This window comes from Ammodytes marinus, assembly GCF_949987685.1.
Source record: "Ammodytes marinus genome assembly, chromosome: 15".
Lineage (NCBI taxonomy): Eukaryota > Metazoa > Chordata > Actinopteri > Uranoscopiformes > Ammodytidae > Ammodytes > Ammodytes marinus.
Genome location: NC_137219.1, coordinates 2938157 through 2965928, shown reverse-complemented (window position 1 = coordinate 2965928; position 27772 = coordinate 2938157). Strand labels below are relative to the sequence as shown.

Sequence of the window (27772 nt, the reverse complement as noted above, 5' to 3'; positions counted from 1 at the left end):
TACAAACTCCATTGAAAGCTATTATGGCTACACAAGGCTGCAGTTTGTAAACGCTGGCATACTGAGAAATACAGAGAGTTTGTGGAGCTGTCTCTCTCTCTCTCTCTCTCTCTCTCTCTCTCTCTCTCTCTCAAAACAATAACATTATAGCTTTAACAGGGACCAAATAACTGCAATGACAAGCAGTCTGTCTCTCTCTCTTTGTTTCTTTCTTTCTGTGTCTCTCTCCCTCTATCTCTCTCAACAATCTTCAGCTCTACCTTTTTATGTTAAATCTTCTCTTGTCTGTGTTGACCACATCTTCTCCTCCATTTCTACCACTTCCTTTATATCCGCCTGAGAACAGACACACAGAGACAGTTAACTGAACTAACGCTTGAATAAATTTTTTCTTTTCTTCTTTCCTTGAACAGATTGTATCGGCGGTGCAGTACTGCCACCAGAAGCACATTGTTCACAGAGACCTCAAGGTGAGTTCTGAGGCGCCACATACACACACGCACACACACACGCACGCACACAGACACACACACACCGCACAGAGACACACGCACGCACGCACACACACAGACACCAATACGCACGCTCCAATACACACACACACACACAAACACACACACACACACACACACACACACACACTCTCTCTGACAGCAGAACATGATCTGAGTTAAAGGCTGAGGCAACATTTTTCTGTGCTGAACGGAAGCTTGAATCAAACAGAGGGCAAAGCTCTCACTTGACAGTAAAGTGAGCAGCCTTTATCAGTAGCATCAGTTTATTGTTTATTTACCTCGTGGGTAATATAGGAAGTTACCAACCAAGATCAATCAAGAAAAATAAAAAAAAATACACAAATTACACACATTACCATTTTAGAGTCTGAACAGTTCTGGATTTATATAGAGTTTAATCTATTTCAAAGGGGCATGCCGCCATGTTGCACCGCCATGTTTCTACAGTAGCACATGGCGGAAAAAAGTTAACGTCCTTATGTGTTTTTGTATCCGTCCTGGGAAAATGCACCTGTTGGAAGACCAAGAAGAAGAAGTACTATAGAATAAATAACTAAATACATCTTCACCTCATCACTTGATATTGTGGAAAGACTTGAGGCAGTGGTGGATGATGCCATCTTTAGTAACTATAGCTTCTTGTCCTTGAAGGCCACCGTAGCTTCTGTAAATTCTCAAAGGCAGGGGTTAGCAAGGGAGCGTTGTAATCTAGAATCTCACCACTAGACGCCGCTAAAATGTTCAGATAATACACACTGACTGTACCTCCTTGATTTTATTATTTTGATTCTGCAAGTGCAATATTGTACATTTATGATATGTTAATGTCTTTATAGCTTTTGCACGTTTCACATCAATGATATCTTTAAATATTCAGGCGGTTAATATTTGTATTTTCCGCACAGTTTGCTTCCCATTCCCAACTGCAGAAATCTCAATATTTAACATGTGTTTTTCTTCAATAATTCAAAAATTCATGCACATTTTTTAGTAGTGTTCATGTTAATCTGTATTCCCTAATGAAGAGCTCAAATCAGTGTAAATCAAATCAATACTAGTCTCACTCTCTCTCCATCTCGAAGGCTATTTACCTCTGAGTCAGAAACACACGTAACACGGACGTCACTGACCTTTCCGTCCGAGCTCACTCCCATATGTTCAGCTCCCAACACAAGCATATGGTGCTATGAGGCTCCGCTATGCACTTTACTGCCTCTGTCTATTATATAACAACCATATGCACATTATAAATAAACACAAAAAAATGTTTTAGAAGCATATACTATAAATATACATATAACATGAATAGAGTTAATAATGGTTGAATAAGTTAATTAATGCATTTGGTGCCTTGCTCAGTTATATAAACACTCATATGCATTTTATAAATATACATCTAAAAAAAACATGTTAAAAACTTACTGTATAACATGAATATAATGAATTATGCTTGAGTAAGTAAATAAATATGAGATCGGCTTTAAAGACAACATTTCCTTAAACCTGCAGTGTGTAATATGACATCATCAAGAAAGTTTTAGAAAGTTCTAGAATGCAACACTCCCTGGGCAACCCCACCCCTTTCGAATAATAACAGAAGCTACAGTGGCCTTCAAGGACAAGAACCATTCTAAATTTTAAACAATGCACCTGATGACATTCCAACTATGACACTTTCAAGATGGCAGCACTAGGCTTTGGTCCAAAAAGTGCAGAAATATGGACATATATGAGACCCTTTCTAAGGGAAAAATAAATAATTAAAAAAAAACATTTCAGCTATTATGCACTAAATTAAATGTACTTATGGATATTATAATTACTTTCTACAAAATCTGCTAGGAAATAAAACCCAAAATTCTACACACTGCAGGTTTAAGATGTTCTTGTAACCAACTCACAAATTGTAACACTTTTCTATTGTCAATTATTTGGATGGATTAAAAATAATAACATAATTCAATTCCTAAACATTAGATCAATGGAAAAGTATAATTTTTCTTTATGGATGTGAAATTTGTTTTTTACGACCGTCTTTGAACGCATCATTACGTCATAGTTAGGGCTGAGTAGGGATAGAGAGAGTGTGTGTGTGTGTGTGTGTGTGTGTGTGTGTGTGTGTGTGTGTGTGTGTGTGTGTGTGTGTGTGTGTGTGTGTGTGTGTGTGTGTGTGTGTGTGTGTGTGTGTGTGTGTGTGTGTGTGTGTGTGTGTGTGTGTGTGTGTGTGTGTGTGTGTGTGTGGATAGAGAGTGGTGGATAGAGAGTGGCTGCTCACATGTTGTGCACCACATCACCGTGCTGTAGAGTTTAATGGTCCTCCTCCACTGGGTCGTGACGCGCTGAACTTCAGTATAAATATTGATGCTTCTGTATTTTTATCTCTCGACCCGTGTTCCTGCTCACATGAATGATCCATGAGTTTCTCCCTGCCTGTGCGCCCATGTTTGCAGTGGATACTTTAGTGTGTGTGTGTGTGTGTGTGTGTGTGTGTGTGTGTGTGTGTGTGTGTGTGTGTGTGTGTGTGTGTGTGTGTGTGTGTGTGTGTGTGTGTGTGTGTGTGTGTGTGTGTGTGTGTGTGTGTGTGTGTGTGTGTGTGTGTGTGTGTGTGTGTGTGTGTGTAAAGAGGGCAGGTGTATATGACGAACAAAGTTATATTTTAACCATCAAATTCACTCCTAAAGGATTAACCACTAATTGAGATGTGTAACACTTAAATTAATGTTGAGATAATGGCCGTTAAAGATGACTGTATAGGAGAAATATACAGATGCAAAATATACTCTTTGAGTTACTTCTTTTGGGACCTTTTATTCATACTACTATGAAATAAGACCAAAATAGACCAAAAATCTCAAAATCGTCCAGTGCTTTTAAAAACTGTATTTTTTGCTGTTTGTAATAGTCAGCCACATTAAGATGACTGCTGTTCACTTCACATACAATCAGATTCAGAAAAGATTTATTGCCAAGAAGGGTTTTACACCAACAAGCAATTTGTCTTGGTGAATAAGGTGCATACATTGAGACATACACAAACAAACAGTGACTGTCTTCTATATAAAATAACACAATATAACACAATATACAGTATAAACATGCAGAGACATAGGTGAAGAAAAAATAGACTAAAAAAGTGGTAACTCTTTCAGGATGCCCGTTCACTCCCTCGACTTGATTCAATATTTCTTCTTCTTCTTAATTAGTCTTTGTCCCACAGCTGCATGTTGAGCTGAGCAGATGTTCTGGTTGGAACCCTCGCCCTGTTCTTTCATTCATAAAGACGTCAAACTGTTTCATAAGATCCACTGTGGTGCGACTCAGAGCAGAAATGATTAAAGCCTTACAGTCAATGCAAAGTAAATTTGGGTTCAAGAATTGTCAAGTGAATTTGTAAATTATTTTAATGTGAATTTTGATATGTTTAAAGATTTTTTTTTGGCATTTTTATGCTTTATTGATAGTGTAGAGACAGAGTTGAAATGGGGCAGAGAGGGGAGTGACATGCAGAGAACGACCGTGGGCTGGAATCGAACCCGGGTCCGCTGCTGGCCGAGGCCCATGGGGGGGACGCCCTACCAACTGAGCTAAGGGCGCCCCCTTGAATTTTAATATGTTTGAAAAGAAATTTTACGGCATCACTTTGAGTGTAGAAACTTGGACTTTTTTTTTCAAACTGTCAACTATGTCAACTATGTCTAATAAAGCTTGAAAATGTCCAAAATAATCTTTAAAAAAATTTAAAAAAAGACAATACATTTCTCCCTTTTATCTCCCTTCCCCCCCAGGCTGAGAACTTGCTGCTGGACGCAGACATGAACATAAAGATTGCAGACTTCGGCTTCAGTAACGAGTTCACGATGGGGAACAAGCTGGACACGTTCTGCGGTTCTCCTCCCTACGCGGCTCCGGAGCTGTTCCAGGGGAAGAAGTACGACGGGCCGGAGGTGGATGTCTGGAGCCTGGGGGTCATTCTCTACACGCTGGTCAGTGGCTCACTGCCCTTTGACGGACAGAACCTCAAGGTAGGGGGACAGGGTTTATCTTGATTTTAAATGTTTTTAATTTTTTCTTTTACAATTGTTTGGGGGCATTTTTCCCCCAATTTTTTATTGGACAGATTTTGAGAGACAGGACAGTGTTAATCTTTTTTTTTTTTTTTTTTTTTTAATACATTATTTAAAGAAATTTTTTTTTATGAACATACACACAAAACACTGCAAAAAGGAGTTCAAAAATAAAAGATAAAATGGAATCAACAACAAACATGGCGTACTCTACTATATAGGTTTCTATGTCAAATGTCAAACCTAAAATAACAGTTATTTGAGGTGACAAGTAGGTCCCTTCAAAACTGTCAATGAAAGCTGCCAAATTTGTAAGTTTGTGAATTTTTGTGAGTGCAATATCTCATGAAACCATTTCTGTTTTTTTAAAACCCTGGGATATGTTTTTACCGCATTACTGTGTTTTGATAACGTCTTATCCTTGTTTTACTTCTTTTAGGACATCTGTCTCTTCAAATTGTCTAATAAAGAATTGAAATGCCAAAAATTAAAAATACTTTTGCTTCCTTACTTCCTTTGGTCGTTGTCTTTACCATATAACTGTGTTTCTATAACTTCTTAATCCTTGTCTTACCCTCTTGTAGGAGCTGCGTGAGCGTGTGCTGCGGGGTAAATACCGCATCCCGTTCTACATGTCCACAGACTGTGAGAACCTGCTGAAGCGCTTCCTGGTGCTCAACCCGGGCAAGCGCGGGACTCTCGAGGTGAGGGAGGACGCAGACAATGTAAATATACCTTTCAGTTCTTAACTCACTTCACCCTCCACCGTCCATCCAGCACGTCCAGCCAGCGGAGAATGACATCCACTGGGTTCCCACGCTCATGACCTTCCTGAGAAAAGTTAGGAAATTTGTTTTCTGGAGAACGCTTGTTGACAAAATCTCTTTTTGTCAAAATCTCCTCCAGATATGCTACTTGTATCTACGTTCGCTGAAAAAAAAAACGTGCAAAATCATGGGTTAATACACAGCCTAAGCTCTGTAAACTAGTATGTAAACAAAGGGGGTCCATCTAGCCATCGTAGCTGGCAACATGCCCGTTTTTACAGAGCCTAGGCTGGGTTTTTAACACTGGATATTTTTTCAGCGCGCACACACAGTACAGACCTGTGACCGATCGTGCGGCTATATACTGATTTCGACAAAGTGATTTTGACAACAAGCGTTCTCCAGAATCACTGACTCCACCTTCCATGACCAAATAAGGTCAATCAAGGAAATTGGGGAAACAAATATAATGGAAAAGTCTTGAAGTGTGGGAACCCTGCATCTATCCACCAACCTTCATCTTCATCTCATCCTACCGGCTCCTGCACTCTGTCCTAAACCATCTCCTGAGGCCCACGGGTTTCCCATTTGGATGTGTGTGTGTGTGTGTGTGTGTGTGTGTGTCTCTCTTCCTTCCGTTCTGATGTTGTAACCATTAATTATTCATCCTCATTCTCCTGTTCCGACCAAAAATTGTCTTTGTTGTTTCACTTTATTCTCCTCCTCTGCCCTTTTCTCTGTGTGTGTGTGTGTGTGTGGAGGGCGCGGCACATCAAAAGACAGCTCTGTTCAAGTGTTCTGAATCTAATTTAAAATGGGGTTTATGTCCAGGCCACTAGTAGCAAAATAAAATAACACTTAAAACGATATGATGATAAAACATTTTTAACAACGATATAAAATTTTAAGAACAGTTTCAACAAAGAAATGGATGTTCCTGCTGCAACTTTGCAATTGAATAAATGATCACAGAAGTATTCAAATAATTGAGAACACAGGTACATAGTAGTAGTAGTACTACCCTGCGTTCCAAGTCAAATACTTTTTTTTTTTTTACTACACTACATACTAAAGTACAGAAGAGTTTTAGGGCCACAGGAGAGGAAAAAAAAAATATTTATTTTCATTATGTCGAGAAATGTCAAGGACGTCTCGTGATTTTTGAATTAGCCATTAATGAAAGATCCTTCTCGTCTTTAATACAATTTGATTTATTAGACGTAAATAGTTTTATTTCATCTTGTTTTTTTCTTGAGTGTAAGTGAATTAAACTAAATGCTGTTGTGTGATTCTGATGGTCACATGTGTGTTAGCCTCAGATGCCTTCCCTCTTTGTCCTGGAGTATTGTGGCATCGCTCTGCTTACATCAGAACATGATCGGTGGTAATTAGTTTGGCTCCGTCCTTATTAAAACAGCCATTGATCAATTTGCTAATTCAATATACAGCTGCAAACAAATTAGATGCAGCAACAGTGTAATACGGACTGTGAAAGAGCTAAATCTAATCTAAGGTTCCTTTTATCAAAAATATTTAATAAGATTTAAAAATAAATAAGTGTTTAACAATATTTTTTTTATGGTTTCGGGTCGTCCCTTTGTTTATCCGGGCCATTCTTGTGAACGCAATATCTCCAGAACGCTTTGAGGGATTTTCTTCAAACTTTGCACCAATGTCCACTCCAAGATGAACTGAATGTCATTTTGGAGGTCAAATTCGCCTGTGATCTTCCATATTGTGAGGTCTCAGTGACCTTTTTCCATATTCTAGCTTCTTATGAGCTTTACCTTATTTTAAAGCATTGACTACCAACACTGGACTTGAGCGTTCGGCCATTGTATGGAGGCATAGAAGCGCCAGCTGTTAGCTGTGACTCTAACGTACTAATATCTGGTCTGATGGTCTCGTTTTGCTTCTGCAGCAAATCATGAAGGACCGATGGATCAACGCAGGATTTGAAGAGGACGAGCTCAAGCCTTACACTGAACCGGAGCTGGACATCACCGACCAGAAGAGAATAGGTAAACAACAAACACACGCAAGCACAGACGCACTTAACACACACACACTCTCACGCTCATGTGATTCACAATTTTTCTTGATTTAAGATTTCCTCATAAGATTCTTTAGTGAATCTTCAACATTACACTTCAGTTCTGGGCTTAAACTCTAACGTCTCTTCTAACGTAATAGAAATAAATAATAGAAATAAGATCGAATAGTATGCATGAATCAAGAAACCGATTTGTTTATTTTATATATATACGCAATTATTCGTGCAGCACTACTTTTAAAGTCAACATTTTGAAGTTTTTTTCAAGCTTTATCAGCATTGGGCTGCTGACACCTTGTTTTATTGTGATCAAAAAAAGTGCACAGGCTAAAAACAAAACAAAAAAACAAATATATTTTGTGTGTATTACGGTAAAATCTGGATGATGTGGGATGATGGTGAAAAGGCGTTTAGCGTTAGCGAGGTTAGCGCTCCGGGACGCACAGTTCAGCTCTCATTAGTTCAGTTCTGAAGAAGCTTTACATGGAAAAGATGAAACGTGATTATGAATAAATAAACACAATCTGTAGTGCTGCATAGAGAGAGAGAGAGAGGCCTTCCCCATCGCACCCTAGATGAAAGTGTGTGTGTGTGTGTGTGGAGGGGGAGCGTTTACGTAACAGCAGCTGAGGTTCATGCACATGTTTGGAAGCAGGAAAAATAAAAAGCTTTTGGGAGAGACGCTGTCGTAACGTTGCAGAGGAATCCCTGAATCCTGAATAATGTAAAAGAGTTACATGACCCGCCTCATCCTAAATGAGAAAACCATGTTCCTGTGTCTCAAATGGCAAAAATGATTTAGACTTTTGTGACTGCAGGAGGGACGTGAACTATACTCCTTATGAAACTACTGTAGTGCTGTCACAATACCAACAGTTTCATTACTAAAAATGTTTAGAAAAATAATGGTGATACATTGTTCATACTAAACCTAATTAGTTTGAGACAGCCATTGATGACTTAGGAAACATATCTCCATGCCTCCCTTTTACAAAATGTTTTGGTAGGCTTAATCTGAATGGCCCAATATTGAATTGACATTGAATAGTCTACCATTCATTGCAGTTGAAGCAGTTTACATAAAGCCTGATTTTTAACTTGCAGGTTGTGACACAAAGAAAGTGTTATTCTCCAACTATAAATGGTGTTTTTGTTGTGATGGCCATGTCTGTGAGAGTCAGTCAGCCAGATCTCTCCATGTTGTTTAATTTGACCAAATTTAGAAGTTGTCAGTCAGTAGGGAAACAGCAAAGGGAAGCCGTTAACTCACCGATTAGTAATGGCTTTAGTTCAGCTTCCAGTGGAGGGTTAGAGTGTGACGTTGATGCTGCTTCAGAGACCTTTCCACCATGACAGCTAGGAAATCAGACAGGATGAGTCATTTTCATATGTGGGTTTTGGGTATTTTCAGATTTAGAATTTTGGATAAAATCGGTCAGATCTTTCAAACCAGCGTCTGACAGCATAAATAACCTGCTGCATCCTTGTTGTTTTGATCTACTGATAATTAGCACCAAACAAACACATATGGATAAATTGCGAAAATTTTGGGGGGTGGAAACTATGTAGCGGAGATTATTTTATAAACTACCTCAAATAAATCTTTGCGATTTTTATTGTGCAGGTTCTTTGATTTAAATGTAATTATCATGTCATGAGTGGTGGGACCTTATACATAATAATTACAATACAATAGAGGGATGTTTATTAAAAGTATAAATGTTAAAAAAACTAACTAGACTTCTAAATCAGGTGTAAAAGCAGAAACCAGCGTCCTCACACAGAGCGTAGCAGGAAATCAGAGCATGTCAGTAGCTCGTGACCCGTCTGAAAAGCTTTATGTTCAATCTGCTTTGATTTATAAAAGGTTTCCAACACGTTTCATACACAGCACAGAGTCTATTAAAAATACAGAAGGCTGCGTGGTGTCGAGATGAAAGGATAAAAGGCTTTTTATGACACACACACACACACACACACACACGCACGATAACACACACACACACACACACACACACGCACGCACGATAACACACACACACACACACACACACACACACACATGCACACACACACACAAACGCACACACACACACACACACACACACACATGCACGATAACACACACACACACTCGGATAAATGATTAAAGCAGCAAACACCGCTCTGCTCCACCTGGCGTGATGCTGCGAGTGCGTTAGCTTTCACCCCTATGAATAATTTCCACACACACACTCCCAGAAACACACGATCCTCGTTAACAAGTCATGTAATTAAGCCAGTGGGAAGCATCAACTGAGGAAGCACACACTGAGGATTCTGATTTGTTAAATTATGTTATTGATATTTCTTCTATGTTGTTGTTGATTCTACCCAGTTTTTTGTTCACTTAAAACTTTATTGGCAAAAGATTTTCAACAGTAAACAATGTAATGGTGATTATAGTTTGGCCATTGTAGGCGGAAAGATATCAAAATAAAGGGGGAAAGTGGTTATTATTCAGGGGGAAAAATAGCCTGGAAATCCAGACCCTGATATCTTGAACGATAGAGGGTCTGGCGACGATCAATAGTAATTTCCAACTCAAGGGGCGGCTCCTACTCGTGCATTTCAAATGCCACTGCACGCAGTTGGATAGCACTACAACCAATCAGAGCGATGCACAAGGCGACGTAAGCCCCTTTCGTTTAGCGAACAGCTGTTAAACTGTTAAATTAAACGTTTGCCATTGTCGGTCGGCAAAATAGAACATTCCACTTACTTGCTAATGAAAGATTTGAGTGCCGTCTTCCAAATCGTTAAGGGTCGAGGTCAAAGCAGTCTCAAACTCACACAACATATCCGCAGCCATCTCTGATGTTTACTATCACGGCTTCGACGTCGCATGCACGTCACTGTCGTCATCCGGTTACGTCCTCCCCAGAGTACCATATAAGGGGCTCTGGCGCGCCCTTATTAGATAGAACCAATTGAAACGTTAGACCCAGATTTCTGGTCTTCTTGATAAGCTTCAACGGAGCGTGTCCAGACCAACACGCGCAGCAAATTTAATTTGCCAGCGCCTAGTGGCAGGTCTGGGAATGCCAGGCTAGGGGAAAAAACTATATAAAAAAAATATTCAGAGAAATAAATAGTCAATAGAGCGTCGCCAAGAAACCTCTGTCGGAACCTGTCATGTGCTGTGATTGGCCAGCCTAGATGTCAGGGGCGGGGCTTAGCGAAGGGTCATTTTGTTTGATTTAAAAAAAAATCCATTGTATTTGTTTCATAATAATTTTGTTATTCAGATTTCCAACTGGGAACACCAACAGTTTTCCAGTCCTTTTAATGTTAATACACTATGCTTTGTTAAACTGCTGGCTGTGTGATGTGTCTCTAAATGTTCCATGTATGTGTGTGTGTGTAGATGTGATGGTGGGGATGGGCTACAACCTGGAGGAGATCCAGGAATCTTTGGCCAAGATGAAATATGACGAGATCACAGCGACGTACCTGCTGCTGGGCAGGAAGGCCTCAGAGGTAATAACACACTGTTTATACAGGACAATAAGTCACTAAATCTGTCACTCACTTAAACGAAAGTGTGAACTTCTTCCCACTCCTTTCTGAACTGAATGTAATTCAAATCAGCAAGTGTTTGTCTCATGTATTAGGCTTTCTGTTTTGTGTAACACCATTATTTTCTGTTTTTCTTTTACATGTTCGAAATAAAAAATTAAATGAATCAATCAGTGTTAGTTGAGCTACGGTCATAGCTTGACTAGGCCGTTTAATTGAGCTACTGTCCTTGTCCCAATACACAAGCACGGGAGGGGAATCGATTTATTTAGCTCGAGTTTGAGAAATTCATTTTAGTACAATATCAGTCGGACTAATATGTTAACTTGCATTTTAAGAGTCTGTGAATTTCCTGGATGTTTTGACCCATATCTGTCTGTCCTCCTCCCCCCAGCATGAGCCCACTGAGTCGGCCTCCAGCAGCAACCTGTCCCTGGCTAAACCACGGCCGGCCAGCGAGGTCAACGGCCAGTCGCCTTCACACAAAGTCCAGAGGAGCGTCTCATCCAAACAGAGGCGCTACAGTGAGCAAGGTGAGCAACACATGATAGGTTTAAAAAAAAATAAAAAATTCTACACGTTTTAAGAACAAAATTGATCATAAATCAGACAATTAACAACATACGAACAAATCCTTCAAGTTGTAACCTTCAGAATAGTGCCAAGAATGATTATAACAAGTTTAGTTGATTTAGAAGTTGAGATTTTTGGTTCAGAATATTGTGGGGAAAAAAGTGATGTTGAGATAATGGCTGTTAAAGATGGTTGTATAGGAGAAATATACAGACACAAACAGACAAGGTTTAGTCAAATAAACACCTACATGTACATTTTCAACCTTATTAATTGTAATTACTATTATTAATACTAGTATGAAAGAAGACATGTTATGGAAGCAAAATAGACAAAAATCTTGAAATTGACCAGTGCTTGAAAAAATTAATTGTCTGTAGTGTCTCCACTGCTAAAACGTGTCTGTTTACAGTAATACACGTTGCTTTGTGGCAGTAGCTTGTTGTCAGGCCGATAGAAGCAGGTCAATCAAAGCAGTCACATGTTGAGGGCACTTTAACCTTTTAGTTTATTTGTTCGGCTCAGTGTTGTTCACTGTGATATAACACTTTGTCAATAACTTCAGTGTGTCCCACGTCATCTCTCCAGACTAAATAACTGCCACACGCTTATAAACAAAACCATGGCACCATTTCTGGAAATATCGATGTTTTAAATGACATTTGAACCACATAATATTAGCAAATTCACACATGTATGGCTTAAGGAAATATGTTTTATTAATTAAGTTGCATATTTCCTACATTTTCTATGATTCTTTGGTCTTTAAGATGTCAAAATATAGTGAAAAATGCCTTTCATAGTTTCTGGAAGTCAAAATTCATCAACTAAAAGAGTTTGTTTTGTCCATAATACTCAAGATATTCAGTTTATTGTCATGGAATTCTGAGAAAAACCTAAAATATTCACATTTTAGGAGCTTGAACCCGTGATTTTCTTTGTGTTTTTGCTGATTCAATTGTCTAAATTGTTGTTGGAAGATTTTCCGTGGAAAGTGAAAACATCAGTTGCAGCCACAGGTCTATTCTGGGATTTGGAATGTGGCCTCGGGCGGATTATTTTGAATGAAAACAAAGAAGAGACAAATATGAACTCCATCACCCGGCTTTGTTTAAGTATAGTTAATGTGCTGATGATTACGTCTGAGTCAGCATCTGTTTGCCGTTTCCAAATCTAGGTCATCACATTTTTATATAAAAACACTTTAAACTCAAAGATGGAGTCAGTGATTCAACACTTGTTGTCAAAATCACTTTGTATCAAAATCAGTGAATATCTCCTCACAACCTGTCAATACTGTGTGTGTGCACTGAAAACAAATCCAGTGTTAATACACAGCCTAAGCTCTGTAAACGGGAATGTTGCTAGCTACGATGGGCCCACTTTGTTAACATACCCTTTGTTTACGTACCAGTTTACAGTGCCTAGGCTGTGTGTGAACACCAGAGCACACTAGCGGATCGAGAGGAGATATTCAGATTTTGACAACAAGCTGACTGCACCTGTTAGAGGCGCTAGGGCAAAATGCGATGAAAATACGACAAAAATGAAGGCATCACATAAAATCAAGTCTATTCAAATGTGTATTAAGATCTGTGTCTGTGTGTGTGTGTGTCTGTCTGTGTGTCTGTCTGTCTGTCTGTCTGTCTGTCTGTCTGTCTGTCTGTCTGTCTGTCTGTCTGTCTGTCTGTGTAGTGGGTCAGAACGTGCCGGCCGCCCACCCAAAGCGCAGTCAGACGACCACGGCAGAGAACAGCAGCAAGGAGGAGGGCGGCGTGCAGCTGCGTAAGCCTGGGACCCCGGGCAGCCGCGCAGCCCCGCCCTCCAGCCCGCTCCTAGGCAACGCCAACAACCCAAACAAGGCCGACATACCGGACCGCCGGAAAGGGGCCACTACCGGACCCAGCGTGAGTTACAGCAGCATATTTTAAACCTCTTATTTACTTAAAATACACGTTTTCTAACTAATTGCATGACTTCAATTAATAACAATATATTTATTCTTTCTGCTCTGAAGAATTATTTGCTAGTTGATATGATTCTAACAATATAATGGATCATATTTCATGTCCATGTCTTAAGAAGGAATGGCAAAGTTACTTATATTTATTTTTTTAACCTTTATTTATACAGGTAAATCCCATTGAGACCGGAGACTCTTTTTCAAGGGAGATATGTTGTTACCATTCAGACACGCATTCATACACTGATAGCAGGCTAACTATCAGGAGCAGTCTAGGGTTCAGTGTCTTGCTCAGGGACACTTTGACATGTGGCGGGGAGACGGGGGATGGAACCACCGATGCTTGAAACTAAACAGAGTTAAACCTGTTTGTTTTAATAACATATTTCATGTGCTTCTCTGTTGCTATGCAGAATAACACGGCGTCGGCAGGGATGACCCGGAGGAACACGTACGTCTGCAGCGACAGAAACAACACAGACCGGCTCTCCGTCATTCCCAACGGGAAGGAGAACAGGTGAGGGGGGTGGGGGGTGTTCACTTTGACCTGGTTTCAACACAAAAACACAAAATGGAAGAATGCTGCTACACGGTGTGGGTTTCAGTGTCTTAACTAGTAAAACACAGACACAAAGTTTCATTATATGTTGGTGTTATTTTGGTTTTTAATTTGGTTAGATCTGTTATGGTGGCCAGTCCTTTTTTTTAAATTATGATATTTATTTTTTTTATTTATTTTACTTTTTTTACTTCTTACTACATCATCAGTTAGTGCTTTCCTTTGCCAGAATTGTGCTTAAAAGGTGGAGTAAGGTCTTCTTCTTGTCAAAATCACTTATTGTCAAAATCAGTGATTACTCCTCACCATCCAACTAGTTAACTTTGACCTGAATTTCTCACTAAAACATTTAAAAAAAAAAACAGCACAATGCAGCACAGAGAGAAGCAGGGGTTGGGTTTAACAAAGCATCTTCATAAGTAATGTACAGACACAGGTTTAATCACATAACATTTTATCATCTTGGTTTTTATTAAGATTAAACTTGTAACGGTTTCCATTTCAAGCTTATTTTTTTATTCTTTAAAAATATATATACTTCACCACTAGTTTCAATCCAACAAGAATGCAAAATATTCTCATTATGAACAGAGATTTGGTCAAATTCAAGGCTGTTAAATATGGACATTTTTGTATGCTCAATGTCAGCCTTTCAAACTCCATCTGGTTGAACCCTTAATAGCAGCGTTTCACCATTTTAAGGTCTGATTCTATCCAGGGTTACCAAAAAGACTTACTTTGCTTCACTCCTTTATTTTATTTCTTTCTATTCTATGCATTTCTCATTTCTCTCATCTTTTCTTTTTTCATTTCTGCCTGTTTGTGTGTGGTTCGCGATGGGATGGGGGGTTATTTTTATTTTTTTGTCTTATTATTTTGGACATTGTCCCACTCACATGAGCAGCATGCGTGACGTGGCTTGTGGCTCTGGCCGGTCGTCTGGCTTTGCGGCGGCTGCATTGGGCTCTTCCACCGGCTCGGTTCGCCTCAGGCACCACACGGTGGGCCCGCTGTATGTGTGCCAGGCTGGGTCCCAGTCCACACTGCCACACTCCTACTACACTCTGGACTACGACACCCCAAAGTAAGGCTTATCAGGGCCAAGTAACCAAAGACTGTTATACCCAAGCCCCCCCCCCCCTTACCTACCAACCTATCTATCCGACCCGTTCGTCTGTCTACTCTTATGTCTGGCCCCTTCGCTAACCCACATGCAGCCCGGCTTCACTCTCTGTAACCCCGCGACTAAACCATATGGACCATGGATGACCTAAAGCCATTTCCTTCAGGGAGGCGCGAGAGAGGAATTCTTGTTTGTTGTTGTCAGTGTCTGAAACTGCTCATCAGCTACAAGCATCAAACAGTTAATCTCATTATGATGAAAAAAGTTTGACTGTTTTTTTTTTGTTTTTTTTTAAAGTTAAAGCTATAGTGCGTAACTTCTATTGCCCTCCATGAGGATGCGGAACAAAAAAAGAGAAAAATATGTATCGCACTGAACTCAAGCTGCCAGGCCTCGATTCTATTGATGATATTTTTCCATGTTTGCATCACCGTGATCCTGGAGAAATCACCCCGTCTCCGTGGCAATAACAAGCTGTCACTCAAGCCCTTCTGATCTCTCCTCTGTCCTGCTGTCACTCTTTCCTTTTGATTCTTCTCCTGTCTGGATCCTTCAACCTGCTCCTTGCCTTGACTGTGTATAAAAGGTTCACTTGGTTTACTGAGGTGCTCACCGGCTCCCCCTGCTGTTCCAATGCATTCACTACACCCTGTTCACATCTAACATGCAGGACTTATTTACCTGAAACTTCATTGTAAAATTAATTAGAAATGTAGATATAATAACAAACTCTGGCCCATTTTTAAGTGTAGTTCGTCTACACTACTAGAGGTTTTTTCCATTGCAGTAATTTTATTGCCTCATCTCACACTTACCGAACACGTTTGTGAAATTAAGGTGGAGTCAGTGATTCGGGATAATGCTTGTTGTCATGATTTACCTGTCTGTACTGTGTGTGAGCTAGAAACAATCCAGTCTTAATACACAGCCTAAGCTCTGTCAGCTAAGCAACATACCAGATTATTTTTTTCAGTGCACGCACAGTACATAAAGGTAGCAGATTGTGTGGAGATACTTACTGATTTTGGGTAGTTGACTCCACCTTTTAAAGACACTGGGTAAAGTCATACATACAGGTACAGTTCACAACACGTCTGCAGTGGAAAAACTGTTACTTTCCACCACATGTTTTAACACTACCCCACATATACACACACATATATATACTGTATATATAGATATAAACATACAAACAATAGAAACAAAAATTCCATATAAACCATCCAAAAAGACAAGGTAACTACAAATCCACAGTGTCAAACTTTAGCAAAACTTTTGAAGTGGAAAAACTGTTATATCTACCCGTCATGTTTTAACACTGCCCCCCCCCCCCCCACCCCTGCCTCTCTCCCCCCCTCCAGCAGTGTAGCGGTCTCCCCGGGCAGCACCCAGCGTAACCCGGTGGCGTCTATCCACAGCATCGCCAACGCCTCCACGCCCGACCGCCTGCGCTTCCCTCGGGGCACGGCCTCCCGCAGCACCTTCCACGGGGGCCAGCTCAGAGACAGACGCACCGCCACCTACAACGGGCCCCCGGCATCACCCACCCTGTCCCACGACGCCACCCCGCTGTCCCAGGGCCGCAGCAGGGCAACTAGCAACCTCTTCTCCAAGCTCACCTCCAAACTCACACGCAGGTAAAGACATCGGGATGGTGGATGGGGGGTGTGTGTGTGTGTGTGTTAAAGCACAGTGAAAGGGATGGAGTCTGGGTAGCTTTCTGTTTCAGGTGGTTTTGAAGGTTTAATTTATTTGGAAATGATGAAATGTATATAAATAGCCCCTTTTACACAGATTTCGGCATGTTGTTGGAATAGCTAGCTAGATGGATGGATAGATAGATAGACAGACAGACAGACAGACAGACAGACAGACAGACAGACAGACAGACAGACAGAAGGACAGACAGATACTTCATTGATCCCACCAGTTCGCAAATATTAGCCTCAATTTATTCTCAATCAATAGAGATTCCAACATATTGATGGAACTAAAATCCGATAATATTCCAGCTTTGTTAGTTTACACCAGGGATGTGAACGAGTCATTATTTTGCATTTCAACATGGTGGAGGCTCGAATAGACAAATCAATCGACCTACTGTTTTTTGTGTGTGGTGCTGAAAAATTCCAAACTGTGCAGGTTTGAGTGTTAAGTTTGCATGGAAATTTAACAGCACAGTTATAGTAGAACTTTTAGCTAGTCTTTAAAAAAACGCCCTTGTTACGCTAAAACAGCTAATGCATTCACACACACACAGCGATCCCGGAAATGCTTAGGGAATCCTACTAGACTACTAGATTGCCGGATAGATCTTTATCATTAGCATTTACACTGTAGAGCAATACGTACAAAAAAGCAGAAATATTCTCAGGTTTTAGGGGCAGTGTAAAAGGGGCTTATAATAATTTCCATTCCCTTTTTAAATGTGAACGTTGAGACTGTAACAGAAAGTGAGAGACTCCATCCCTGAACTGTGCTGTTTAATCTTCTGTGACCAATCAACACTGAGCTCTGTAGAGTTAGAGGGATGGGTGAGGAGACACTTTACTGTCCTGTACCGTGTGATTTATTCTCAAGTCTTACAATTGTAAATCTGTCGCTGCCTGGACGCCTGCCATTAACACCCGGAACAACCTCTGAACTAACTAAAATTCAACCTACTTTTTAATGAAATTTAGGCTATTTTTATTGGTTAAATTGGGTAAATTTTAACTAAATTAAGTTCTTACATTTCTTTGAAGATGTATGCTGATCATATTTTTGCTTAAAACTCCTGGAGAGATCATTTTTTAACAGTGTATATACTTTGAAATGAAATACTAAGTGTAAATGATAGTGAAATCTCACCTTCAGTTGGTGTTATCCTTGGTTTAAATCTGGTAACGCTATCAAAAGCAAACTGGAGCCTATAAGAACTCCAGTCAAAACATTGAACTATTTTTTCATAATAAATCAAGTTATTTTCCAAGCAAAAGTAATATAACCCGGCTTCTCTACTGTGAGCATTGGCTGCTGTCCTTGTGTTATTATAGTAAAGTGAATCTCTTAAGGTGTTGGCTTGTCAGGTCAAAACAACACACTGGGGCTTTATATGCAATGGTGGAAAGTTTACTCATTAACTGTACTTCTAAACTATGTTGAGGTGTTACTACTTGAATAAATACATTGTATCCTTTCTTAGTTCCACTCAACTATATTAAAACAGGAATCAAGTGCAAAGTATATCAGATCTCATAATATCACAAAGACAGAAAAACTATGCAAATAACAGACAAAAAAGAGGATTTTTTGATATTTGAGTACATCTTCCACCACCCGCTTTTATTCTAGGACATTATGACGGCTATTTTTAAATATATTTCCTGAGATATTTCATCTCCAACAATAACTCTGTTACATAATAAAATAGTCAGCAAACAATGATTTTTTTTTTTAAATAAATGCTCAACCATTTACATTGTTATAAAGTTGGTGCGTAAAATGTATAAATAAAGTTATAAAAAAAACTAATTAAAAAAAACTTCCAGCAGCGTCCAGGCAGCGACATCCCTCCTGCAATGACTGACCTGAAATGAGGAATTGAAATCATTTTGAAAATCAATGAAAAAAAAAAAAATGTCCACTGTTGATGATTCCAATCACCACATTCTGTCACTCATTCAGAACCCCCCTTCCTCCCTCCCTCCCTCCCTCCCTCCCCCTTCCTCTCACTCCTCCTTCACCATTTTCACTGTTTCTTTGTCTGATTCTGTTTGTAGAAACATGTCATTCAGGTTTACCAAAAGGTAGGACTCCTGGACTGCCTTTTATTTGATTTTTTGTTTTCTTTTTTCTCTCTCTCAATCTTTTGCTCCAAAAAAACAAAAACAAAAAATCTCACTGAACTTTTTCGTCCGAGACTTGTCCAGACGCGTGGGGCTGCTGGCACTGAACTAACACAACAACGCTTAGCAGAAGAGTTCATTTACACACACACAGTTAGACGTCAGTATCTTAGAATTAAAATGTAGTATTTAAAGGTGGAGGCAGTGATTCTGGAGAACGCTTGTTGACGAAATCAGTGAATATCTCCTCACGATCCACTATCTTGTCTATACTATGTGTGCATTGAAAAAAGCCTAGACTCTGTAAACTTTTTCGGGTATGTGAACAAAGGTGGACCAAGCATAGATGGCACCAGACCCGTTTACAGAGCCTAGGCTGTGTATTAACACTGGATTTTTTTTCAGTGCGCACACAATATGTAAAAATCAATGTAAATGACTATCTTATAAGTAAGCCTTACGCATTATTAGGCCATTATCAGGTATTTTCTGTGTGTGTGTAAATGTGCTAAACTGTGGCTGTGGTTGGTCTGATTGTGAGAGCAGACCGAACTCCTTGAGCAATCAGAGGATTTGAACCAACAACACGAAGCAGCTTTGCCACTAACACATTCTGCCTCCGCTGCATGGGGTCGCTGCCATTGATCCTGGTTTGTTTTCTGGCCCCAGTGATTGTTGTTAACGACCGAACTCTCTCTCTCTCACACACTCTCACACTCTCACACACACACACACTCTCAATCTCTTTTTCTCACACACACACACACACACACACACACACGCTCTCTGTTGTTGAAACTGCACATGTTAAGGCCAGGACACACCAGTCCGACACGTTCCGACTACCCAAAAACTGGAGTCGCCGTTTCAGGAAGCTCCAGTCTTTCCGTCGCGGCCCAAAAACACACCGAGACGACTGCTTATTTTCCGTACGTCCCGCGCTTGTAATGTCTCCACAACAGCAGGCGGCGCTAATCTGTATTGTGGCCCGAAAAAATACGAAAGCCGGAAATGATGGGACAGCTCTCTAGAGCATAAACATAGATAGAAATACGTATTTATATTTATGGACCATAAGAGCACAATTTTTAGCAGAGAGTGTCGAGCATGGTGTCGAGCAGTCAACAAGGGTTGATGCATGTGAGTACTCGCAAAACGAAACGAACAAACACATTAAAACGATGGCTAGCTGTTGTTAGCTGTTTGTGCTACCCGCCTCACTTCCGGGCTTCACTGATTCGCTAGCCCTCCACCAATCAAATTGCTCCAAATGAAAGACGGTCGGCCGCCGATTGAACATGTTCAATCGGCGGCCGACATTCTCAAAACAAGCCCGACGACCTCTACGTCGGCCGACGTCACGGCACACACCAAACAGATTCGTCTTTTTTTTTGACGACGGCGATTATCGGGCTGGTGTGTCCTGGCCTTTAGACGGAGCATTTGAAGTTGTTTTATTTTTAAAGCTATAGTGCGTAACTTTTAAATATAACCGATGTCGGCTTGTTCAAGTCATCGCCAAACAAGTTGACACAAAGTTTTATGGAGCATATCAGCTCCACAAAACTCTCTCTGTATTTCTCAGTATGGCAGCATTTATAAACTGGTGTCGCCCCCCCCCTCCCCAGACACTGGCACAGGAGCTCAGAAAGGCTGTGGTGTTTGGTTGATTCATTGCAGGCGGTGTATGTGTCTCCATAAGGCTTTGCATTGTTTGAAAGGAATTTAAGCTAAAAGTAAATAGTTTCTGGAAGGCCTGTTGGTCAGTTCTTTGGTCCTTAGTGCAGCTTCTGTCTTGTTTTTGTTTATTTTTTGTTGGGGGACCAGTTGGTGTTCCTTAACAATGTGTCTGGGATTTGGTGAATTGTTTGAAGAAGAATTTCCCCTTATCAGAAGTGGTTTTGTTTATAAACATGATATTAGATCAGCTCATCAATTTTTTTTTTTAATGGGGTTTTCAAAGTCCTCCAGTGTAACATAACATGATTCATAAATGACAATAAAAAAGCATAAAATATCATAACTTTTCCAAATAATCTTAAACCAATATAATTATTTATATTAACACAATCTCTATGGATAAACTCTAAATGTATTTTTAAAGTCGAGGTAAATCTACGGTTGAAAACACAAATTGTCTACACATTTCTGATGTGGGTTTTTTTGTGGCGCCCTCTTGTGGCCGATGGATGGATCTGCTGTGAACTATGATGTCATCTTTCATCTCCATCTCACGTTTATCACTTTTCACTTTATTTCTGTTTTTTAATGTTTGTCCTCATCGCTACGGAGACCAAATGTAGTGAAAGGGTTTTCAGACGAGTCAAAGATAAAACTGATAAAACATAGATATATAATGTTAGATAATTAGAATTGATTTGGACTTTTTACTTTAACTTTCAGCAGTTTTTACAAAAGGGTAAACCCATTTTATTATTTTATTCAACATCAATTCAATTGATTTTCTATGACCTCAGGACCAGGGCTGCAACTACCTAATATTTAGATTATTTATTTATCTTATTTTCTTCTATGGAAAATGTCCATCAGTTTCTCAAAAACCCAATGATATGGTTGGTTGGTTGGTTGGTTGGTTGGTTAGTTTGTTTACAATAAAATTAAGCATTAAATCTTCTTTTTCAACTTATTTTAGGTTAATTTAAAAGTATAAATTTTTCTTTTTACTTGACTCCTCTGACAACTTTACTTAAAACACATTTTGTCGGTTTTGACTCTCTGTACAGTTCTGAAATTTAAAAAGAAAAACGTCTTGACACTTTACCAGCGAGTTTTTCTTGTCATTTTCCTCCTCTTCAGTATGTTCCCAAGTTCAATCACCAACGTCCTTTTTGAGTTTTTTTTTTTCTATTCTTCTTCAAGAGCCTCCGGTCTTTCCCTTTGAGAACATGATTCATTGATTTCATGTCACACTCTGCCCTCGCCTTCAAATTGCTCCCGCTTGCTTTCACATTTACTTCTGCTCAAACTGTATACGCTCGTACTCAATGATATAGTGTAGCTCGCATAGATTTCCTGGCTCCAGCTTCAATTCTTCTCCTCACAATCGGAGCTGCTTCGGGACCACATGTGGCGGGGAAGCGGGGGATCGAACCACCAGCCTCTACCATCGAGTGGACGACCGCCTTCAATTAAAGCAAAAGTTTTAGCCCAAAAAAAAAAAAATCTGTGCGAGCAACAACATATTCAAACACAAGAATACAGTTTGAAAATCAAAGTTTAATCTGAGCGCAAGCAGGTGTCATTTGAATGCAAGGGCAGAGTTTGAGTGGAATTTTTTTTTCTCCAAAAAATCGAAAAGACCACGCCCTTGATAAAAAATCTAGTAAAATAAACTCCATCCATCCCTCCTTTCCTCATAACTTCTCTGTCTCCCTCCCCCCTAACCTTCCTGTGAGCTTTATTTAACCTTTGACCTCTTGCTGCTTCCTGCAGGGTCACTATTGACCCGGCCAAACGCCAGACGGCCAAATCAGGGCCAGCCATGATCCCTCCTCCCACCCAGGGAGCAAAGACCCTTAGTAAGTCTTCTGCCCTCTACAGTCTCATCATAACGCCTGTCCTTACTGCCTTACTGCCTCTTTCATTCATCAATTCATACATACATATGCTTTCTACTGCCACCCATGTCAGACATTTTTAATATTCTTTCCCTCTCCTCTCAACTCTTTCTTACACTCTTTCGTTTTTGCAATTCAATTTACATTTTTATTTTTATTTATTTTTTAGTTGGGTGCATGACATTTCTTGTAACTTTTACAGTATAAATAAACTCTTTACTATAAAAAATCAGTAAAATCAATTCAATCAGCAGCTTAAAAGCCATTTCACACCAGTGTGAATTATTCAATTTTTTTATACACCTTGTATTTACATTTTTGTATTTTAAATCAAAAATCAAATAACAGTTTATTTTTTAGTTTCTATTTAAAAAAAATTGTATAAGAAACTAAATCGGATGACCAAAAGGCACACTGACTTGTTGGGCATTTTAAATACAATTCCCCAACACTAATAGTTAGTAATTACTCTATTTAATCTTAGTGTTGTCCAATAGTATCTGTGTATTATTTTATATTTTGGGTAAAGTCTCTATAGCTTTCCCCTCTCTCTCTCTCCCTCTTTCTAACACTTTCTTTGTCATGTTTCCATTGAGAGAAAATCTTTATTATTTTCCGATTCCCCGTTTTTTCTTTCAGATTCAGCAGCAGAAGATATAGAGAGTTGTAGGAAGATGAAGATCTAGAGTAAGGGAATGTTTCCATCCCTCAAATCTCCTCTTCTCAAAAACTTAAAGCCTCTGGAAACCTGATTTAAAATACCGGTAGTCAAAATATATTATACACCCAATATTGTATCAAAGTTTGGTGTCTAAAAAAGCTTTTAGAAAAATCTAATTTCAAAATAAACGTTCATAAATATTATTAAAAAAAATATATATTTTTACTGTATACACAGTTTGACAGGACTGTGTGGGCGTGGCCGACTTGGAACAGGCATTGTTTTTATAGAATGTTTGGTCAGAGAACTGCTGTGATTGGTTCAAAATACTTAATGCGTCATAAGAACAAGAGCATAGCCCATAGCCTCATCTAAAACCGAATTTCTGTAAAGTCTATCGCACTTAAATGACAATATCTTTAATTTGGATTGATAAATATGCCTATAACTCTTTTCAGATGCTTTACTATCATGCAACTAACTAACTCCCCAAAGTACATAGTTAGAAGTATATAGTGGATTTGGGTTTACAGGGGCTTTAACTAAAGGTTTTGAGTGTCAGTTATGTGACACTATCTCCCTCTCACTCCCTCGGTCTTGTGTGATGTCACGGCAGACCCTCTTGTTGTCGAGTCTCTTTGACTGTCGATGAGTCACTTCCTGTCTCCACCCCGTCCTGTTGTTCTGTTCTGAGGCTGCAGTGCATGCTGGGAGCCCCGACCCTTAGCGTCCTATCGAGAGCAAATAGTTTATTTTTGCCCTTTGTTTGGTAGTGATTCAGGCTCTGAATCACTTCAGCTTTCCTATCTACTATACTCTACTCAACGAGACAGAAGATGGACAGTAATGCCTGCAAAAATGCTGGTGTTTCTGTTTTTAAAAATATATTTTCTGGCTAATATGGATTAAAACTTTATATTGCAATAAAGGTTAATATACATCATGATTAAGTATTTTAGGAGAAAGTTTTTTTTTGTCTAATTGAGCAAATTAAAAACCTGAAGAAAAAAAACGTATTTAAACATACTGCCATAAATCACACTTAATTTATTTCCCCACAGTGGACAAATTAAAGGGATATTTCCTATGAATTTGTTTTAAACAATATGTAAAATTATATTTTAGATATTTAAAAAAAGGAATACATTTTTTTATTTTTGGAGCTTTTCGCAGTTCAGATTTTTAGATTGTAAATCATTTAGATCACCTCCCTCCTTGTTTATTCTGAAGCTTGTCCAACCTGACTCCCACCCGGCGAATGTTGTTGTTGTTTTTTACACAGTCCACCTGATGCATCTCCGTCCTGCTGTCTGTTAAACAGGCTGTTTACTTGTTTACTTTGTCTTGCTCCAAACCTGTTGTTGGTTTAAGTTTTTTGGGGTTCACGGTCCGAACATTCCATCACTGTCTTTGTTATTTTCCTTCAAGTATTTTGGAAGGAAAATCTTTCTTATATATGTTGTTCTTTTTAATTTTTTTAATTTTTTTTTTTTCGGTGGTGGTTTCACAGTCCTTGTCGCTGCTTTCTCCTCTCTCTCACTCCGTCACTTTTTCTTATATTTTTGTATTTTTAATTTTTTTTAATTCATTGGATTTTGATTTTGATACGTAAAGTATTTTTTCATGTCGTGCACAATCCACATCTTTTTTTGTTTGTTCTTTCCCCCCCCCCCCCCCCCCCCCCGTCTGGTCGTTTCGTCTTCGCGTCTTCTCAGAGTCTCAACCGAGTTTGAGAGAAACGGGAGACTTGAGGGCTCAAGGTGAGGTTTACCCAAACACCCCCAACCCCTTATTTATTAATGTATCTTATCAATTTATTTACGTATATATTTAAACGTAGCTTCAGTTTGTCTGCAGTCTCAACGTGCTCTAAGCCCCCCCGACCCCCTCCCAAGACCCTCCCTTCATTTTACACAGGATAAACCCACTCTGCTTTGAATGTTTGAATGCTGATTTAAAGTGTTTTTGTTGCTATGCGTGTTTTGCCTTGTTTTTGAGTTTTTATTTGTACGTTTGCATGGCACTTCACTCATGTGTTAGCATGGTGTTATGTTTGTTATTGACGACCTAAAAAAATTCTAATAATTGCTCCTCATAAACTATCTGAAACATCTGCCTTTATTACAGCATGGATGTGTCAAGCCCCAGTTTACACGTTACATTCACAGTCACAGAGCTTTCCAAGGAAATCTATTACCAAAAAGGATGGTAGTTAAATCGAAAGGACAGTTAAATGTGTTTTCCAGATCCCTAGACTTTATTTTTCTTCCGTAACATCCTGTATTTACATTAAGTCACATTTGAATTTGTTTTATCTGATCATATCAAAATAGTTTTTTGTTAAATTAATGTTTAATTCTGTGACCTGGATGTAATGTCGATTCGCGACGAGGCTTAAACTGGGAGCTCGACTTAAAAACTAAAAAAATCGGACACGCTAAATATCATTTAACGGAATAGTTCATGAAATTCACTTTCTTGCTGTTGTAAAATGGTCCAGTTAAAATGCAACATTAACACATTGATGCAGCGAGAAGATTAATCCACAATCATCAGATAGTAGAGGAAAACATTTCACTGCAACATCAGGGCTTTTAATTTGAAAATACTCTCATACTTTTACCTAATTTTGGTTTTGAATGCAAGACTTTTATTTTCAGAGTGTGGTATTAACACCTTAAGTAAATTATCTGAATACTTTGTCCACCACTGTAGCCATCTAACTCTCAGCAAGAAAGTGAATAAGAAAAACAAAGTCGAACAATTCCCTTTACTTCTGACCTGATATTTAGTGAAGAATAAAAGGTGAAGTCAGCGGAAAATGCTTGTCGTCAAAATCAGTGATTTAGTTCCCCACGATCCGCTACCTGTCCATACTGTGTGTGCACTGAAAAAATAGTCTGGTGTTAACACGCAGTCTATACTCTGTAAACCGGTATGTAAACAAAGGGGGCCCAACGTAGCTAGCAACATGTCCGTTTACAGAGCCTAGGCTGTGCATTAACACTGGATATTTTTTTCATCACACACATATTACCCTAAATATCACGGTAGTGGATCGTGAGGAGATATACACAGATTTTCACAAAGTTATTTTGACAACAAGCATTCTCCAGAATCACTGACTGTACCTTTAAAAAATAAATGGTGAACCAAATCTTGCTATGCTAAAACTTGTCTATGTGTGTATATGTTTCTTCCCCCACAGTCGCCATGTACCTGGGGATCAGAAAGGGGAAAACAAAGACAGCAGTAAACCCCGCTCCCTGCGATTCACCTGGAGTATGAGGACCACCAGCTCCATGGAGGCCTGCGACATCATGCGCGAGATCCGCAAAGTCCTCGACGCAAACAACTGCGACTACGAACAACAAGAGAGTTTCCTGCTTCTATGTGTCCACGGCGACGGACGTGCCGAAAATTTGGTCCAATGGGAGATGGAGGTTTGCAAGCTCCCGCGCCTGTCACTCAACGGCGTCAGATTCAAACGGATATCCGGATCATCAATCGCATTCAAAAACATTGCTTCCAAAGTTGCCAACGAGTTAAAGCTATGAAAAAAAATAAAAAAATAAGGGGGTTTAAAAAATATACATATATTATATTCTAGAAGAAGTATTTAAGCTGTACAATCATCCAAGTAGCAGTTTCCAAATGTCTCCTTTTTTTAAAAACAAAAAATACAAGAGTATGTATTGAATATTATAATGTATAGATTAAGGCTTTTGGCAATAATCACTGAATTACCTACTAATATCTCAGTCTATTCTCTGGCCACACGGGGTCGACATTAACGAGTTGAATATGATTTGTCATGCTGTGAATGTGGACAAAAAAAAAACATTTCTAGTCTTATTTATTTCTCTTTTTTTTTTTCTCCTCAAAAAAATGAATAAAAATGCGTAGCTTTTTTCTTTCTCGTTTTCAGTGTAAATAATGTATCTTTTTCTTTCAAAGACAGCTTCACTGCAGTACTCCATTTTGTTTTTCTTTTTGTATTTCGTTTAAAGGATTGGAGATGATGGGGAGTCCGTGTAAATGCCCACATGGTTAAAAAGGGGCGTCGCTCATGTCTCAATTAAAGTGTCTGTCAACTTGAAACGTCACGTCTCACGCTGATCATTTGTATATCTGGACACAGAGAAGAAAATGTATTAAAGTTTTGTGTGGAGCTTCATTGCGGGATATTTGAGGTGTTTGTTCAATGTACCAAAGAAAAGGGTTGATACTTGTGGGCTTGTAAATTATAGACATACACTATCATTACATGTTTTAGTAATTATTTGGAAATCTTTTAACTATCATTCTTTACATTGATACCAATAAGAAAGTATTCTTTCCCAAAAATGGATATACCGGTAGTATTGTTCTGGAAACATTTATTTAAACTGCCACATGATCAAATTGAGTTAGTGGTAGGCGATCTATCAAGGTTAAATTTGGTAGAAAACCTGTTCAACCTGAATATTTAAATATGCATGACTCAAATCAGTTGACTAAAGATTGTCTGAATTTGTCCAATGCATTTCCT

General features: G+C 39.2%; 1 protein-coding gene across 8 annotated transcripts in view; it reads left to right on the top strand.

The window, feature by feature from the left end:
* Window positions 1-27342, top strand: part of mark3a (MAP/microtubule affinity-regulating kinase 3a) — a 54702-nt gene extending 27360 nt beyond the window's left edge. For 2 of the 8 annotated variants that reach the window (XM_080042490.1, XM_080042491.1), the window contains exons 7-18: window positions 414-470; window positions 4301-4537; window positions 5164-5304; window positions 7268-7367; window positions 10806-10918; window positions 11352-11490; window positions 13226-13437; window positions 13907-14010; window positions 16537-16812; window positions 18937-18963; window positions 24957-25001; window positions 26450-27342. In XM_080042490.1, coding sequence (XP_079898616.1) covers window positions 414-470; window positions 4301-4537; window positions 5164-5304; window positions 7268-7367; window positions 10806-10918; window positions 11352-11490; window positions 13226-13437; window positions 13907-14010; window positions 16537-16812; window positions 18937-18963; window positions 24957-25001; window positions 26450-26798 — 1800 coding nt within the window. In that variant the 3' untranslated portion in view covers window positions 26799-27342. Of the gene's footprint in view, window positions 1-413; window positions 471-4300; window positions 4538-5163; window positions 5305-7267; window positions 7368-10805; window positions 10919-11351; window positions 11491-13225; window positions 13438-13906; window positions 14011-16536; window positions 16813-18936; window positions 18964-22455; window positions 22542-24956; window positions 25002-26449 lie in introns of all 8 variants that reach the window. The other 6 variants (XM_080042496.1, XM_080042492.1, XM_080042495.1 and 3 more) reach the window with 6 other exon arrangements.
* The last annotated feature ends 430 nt before the right edge of the window (window positions 27343-27772 follow it).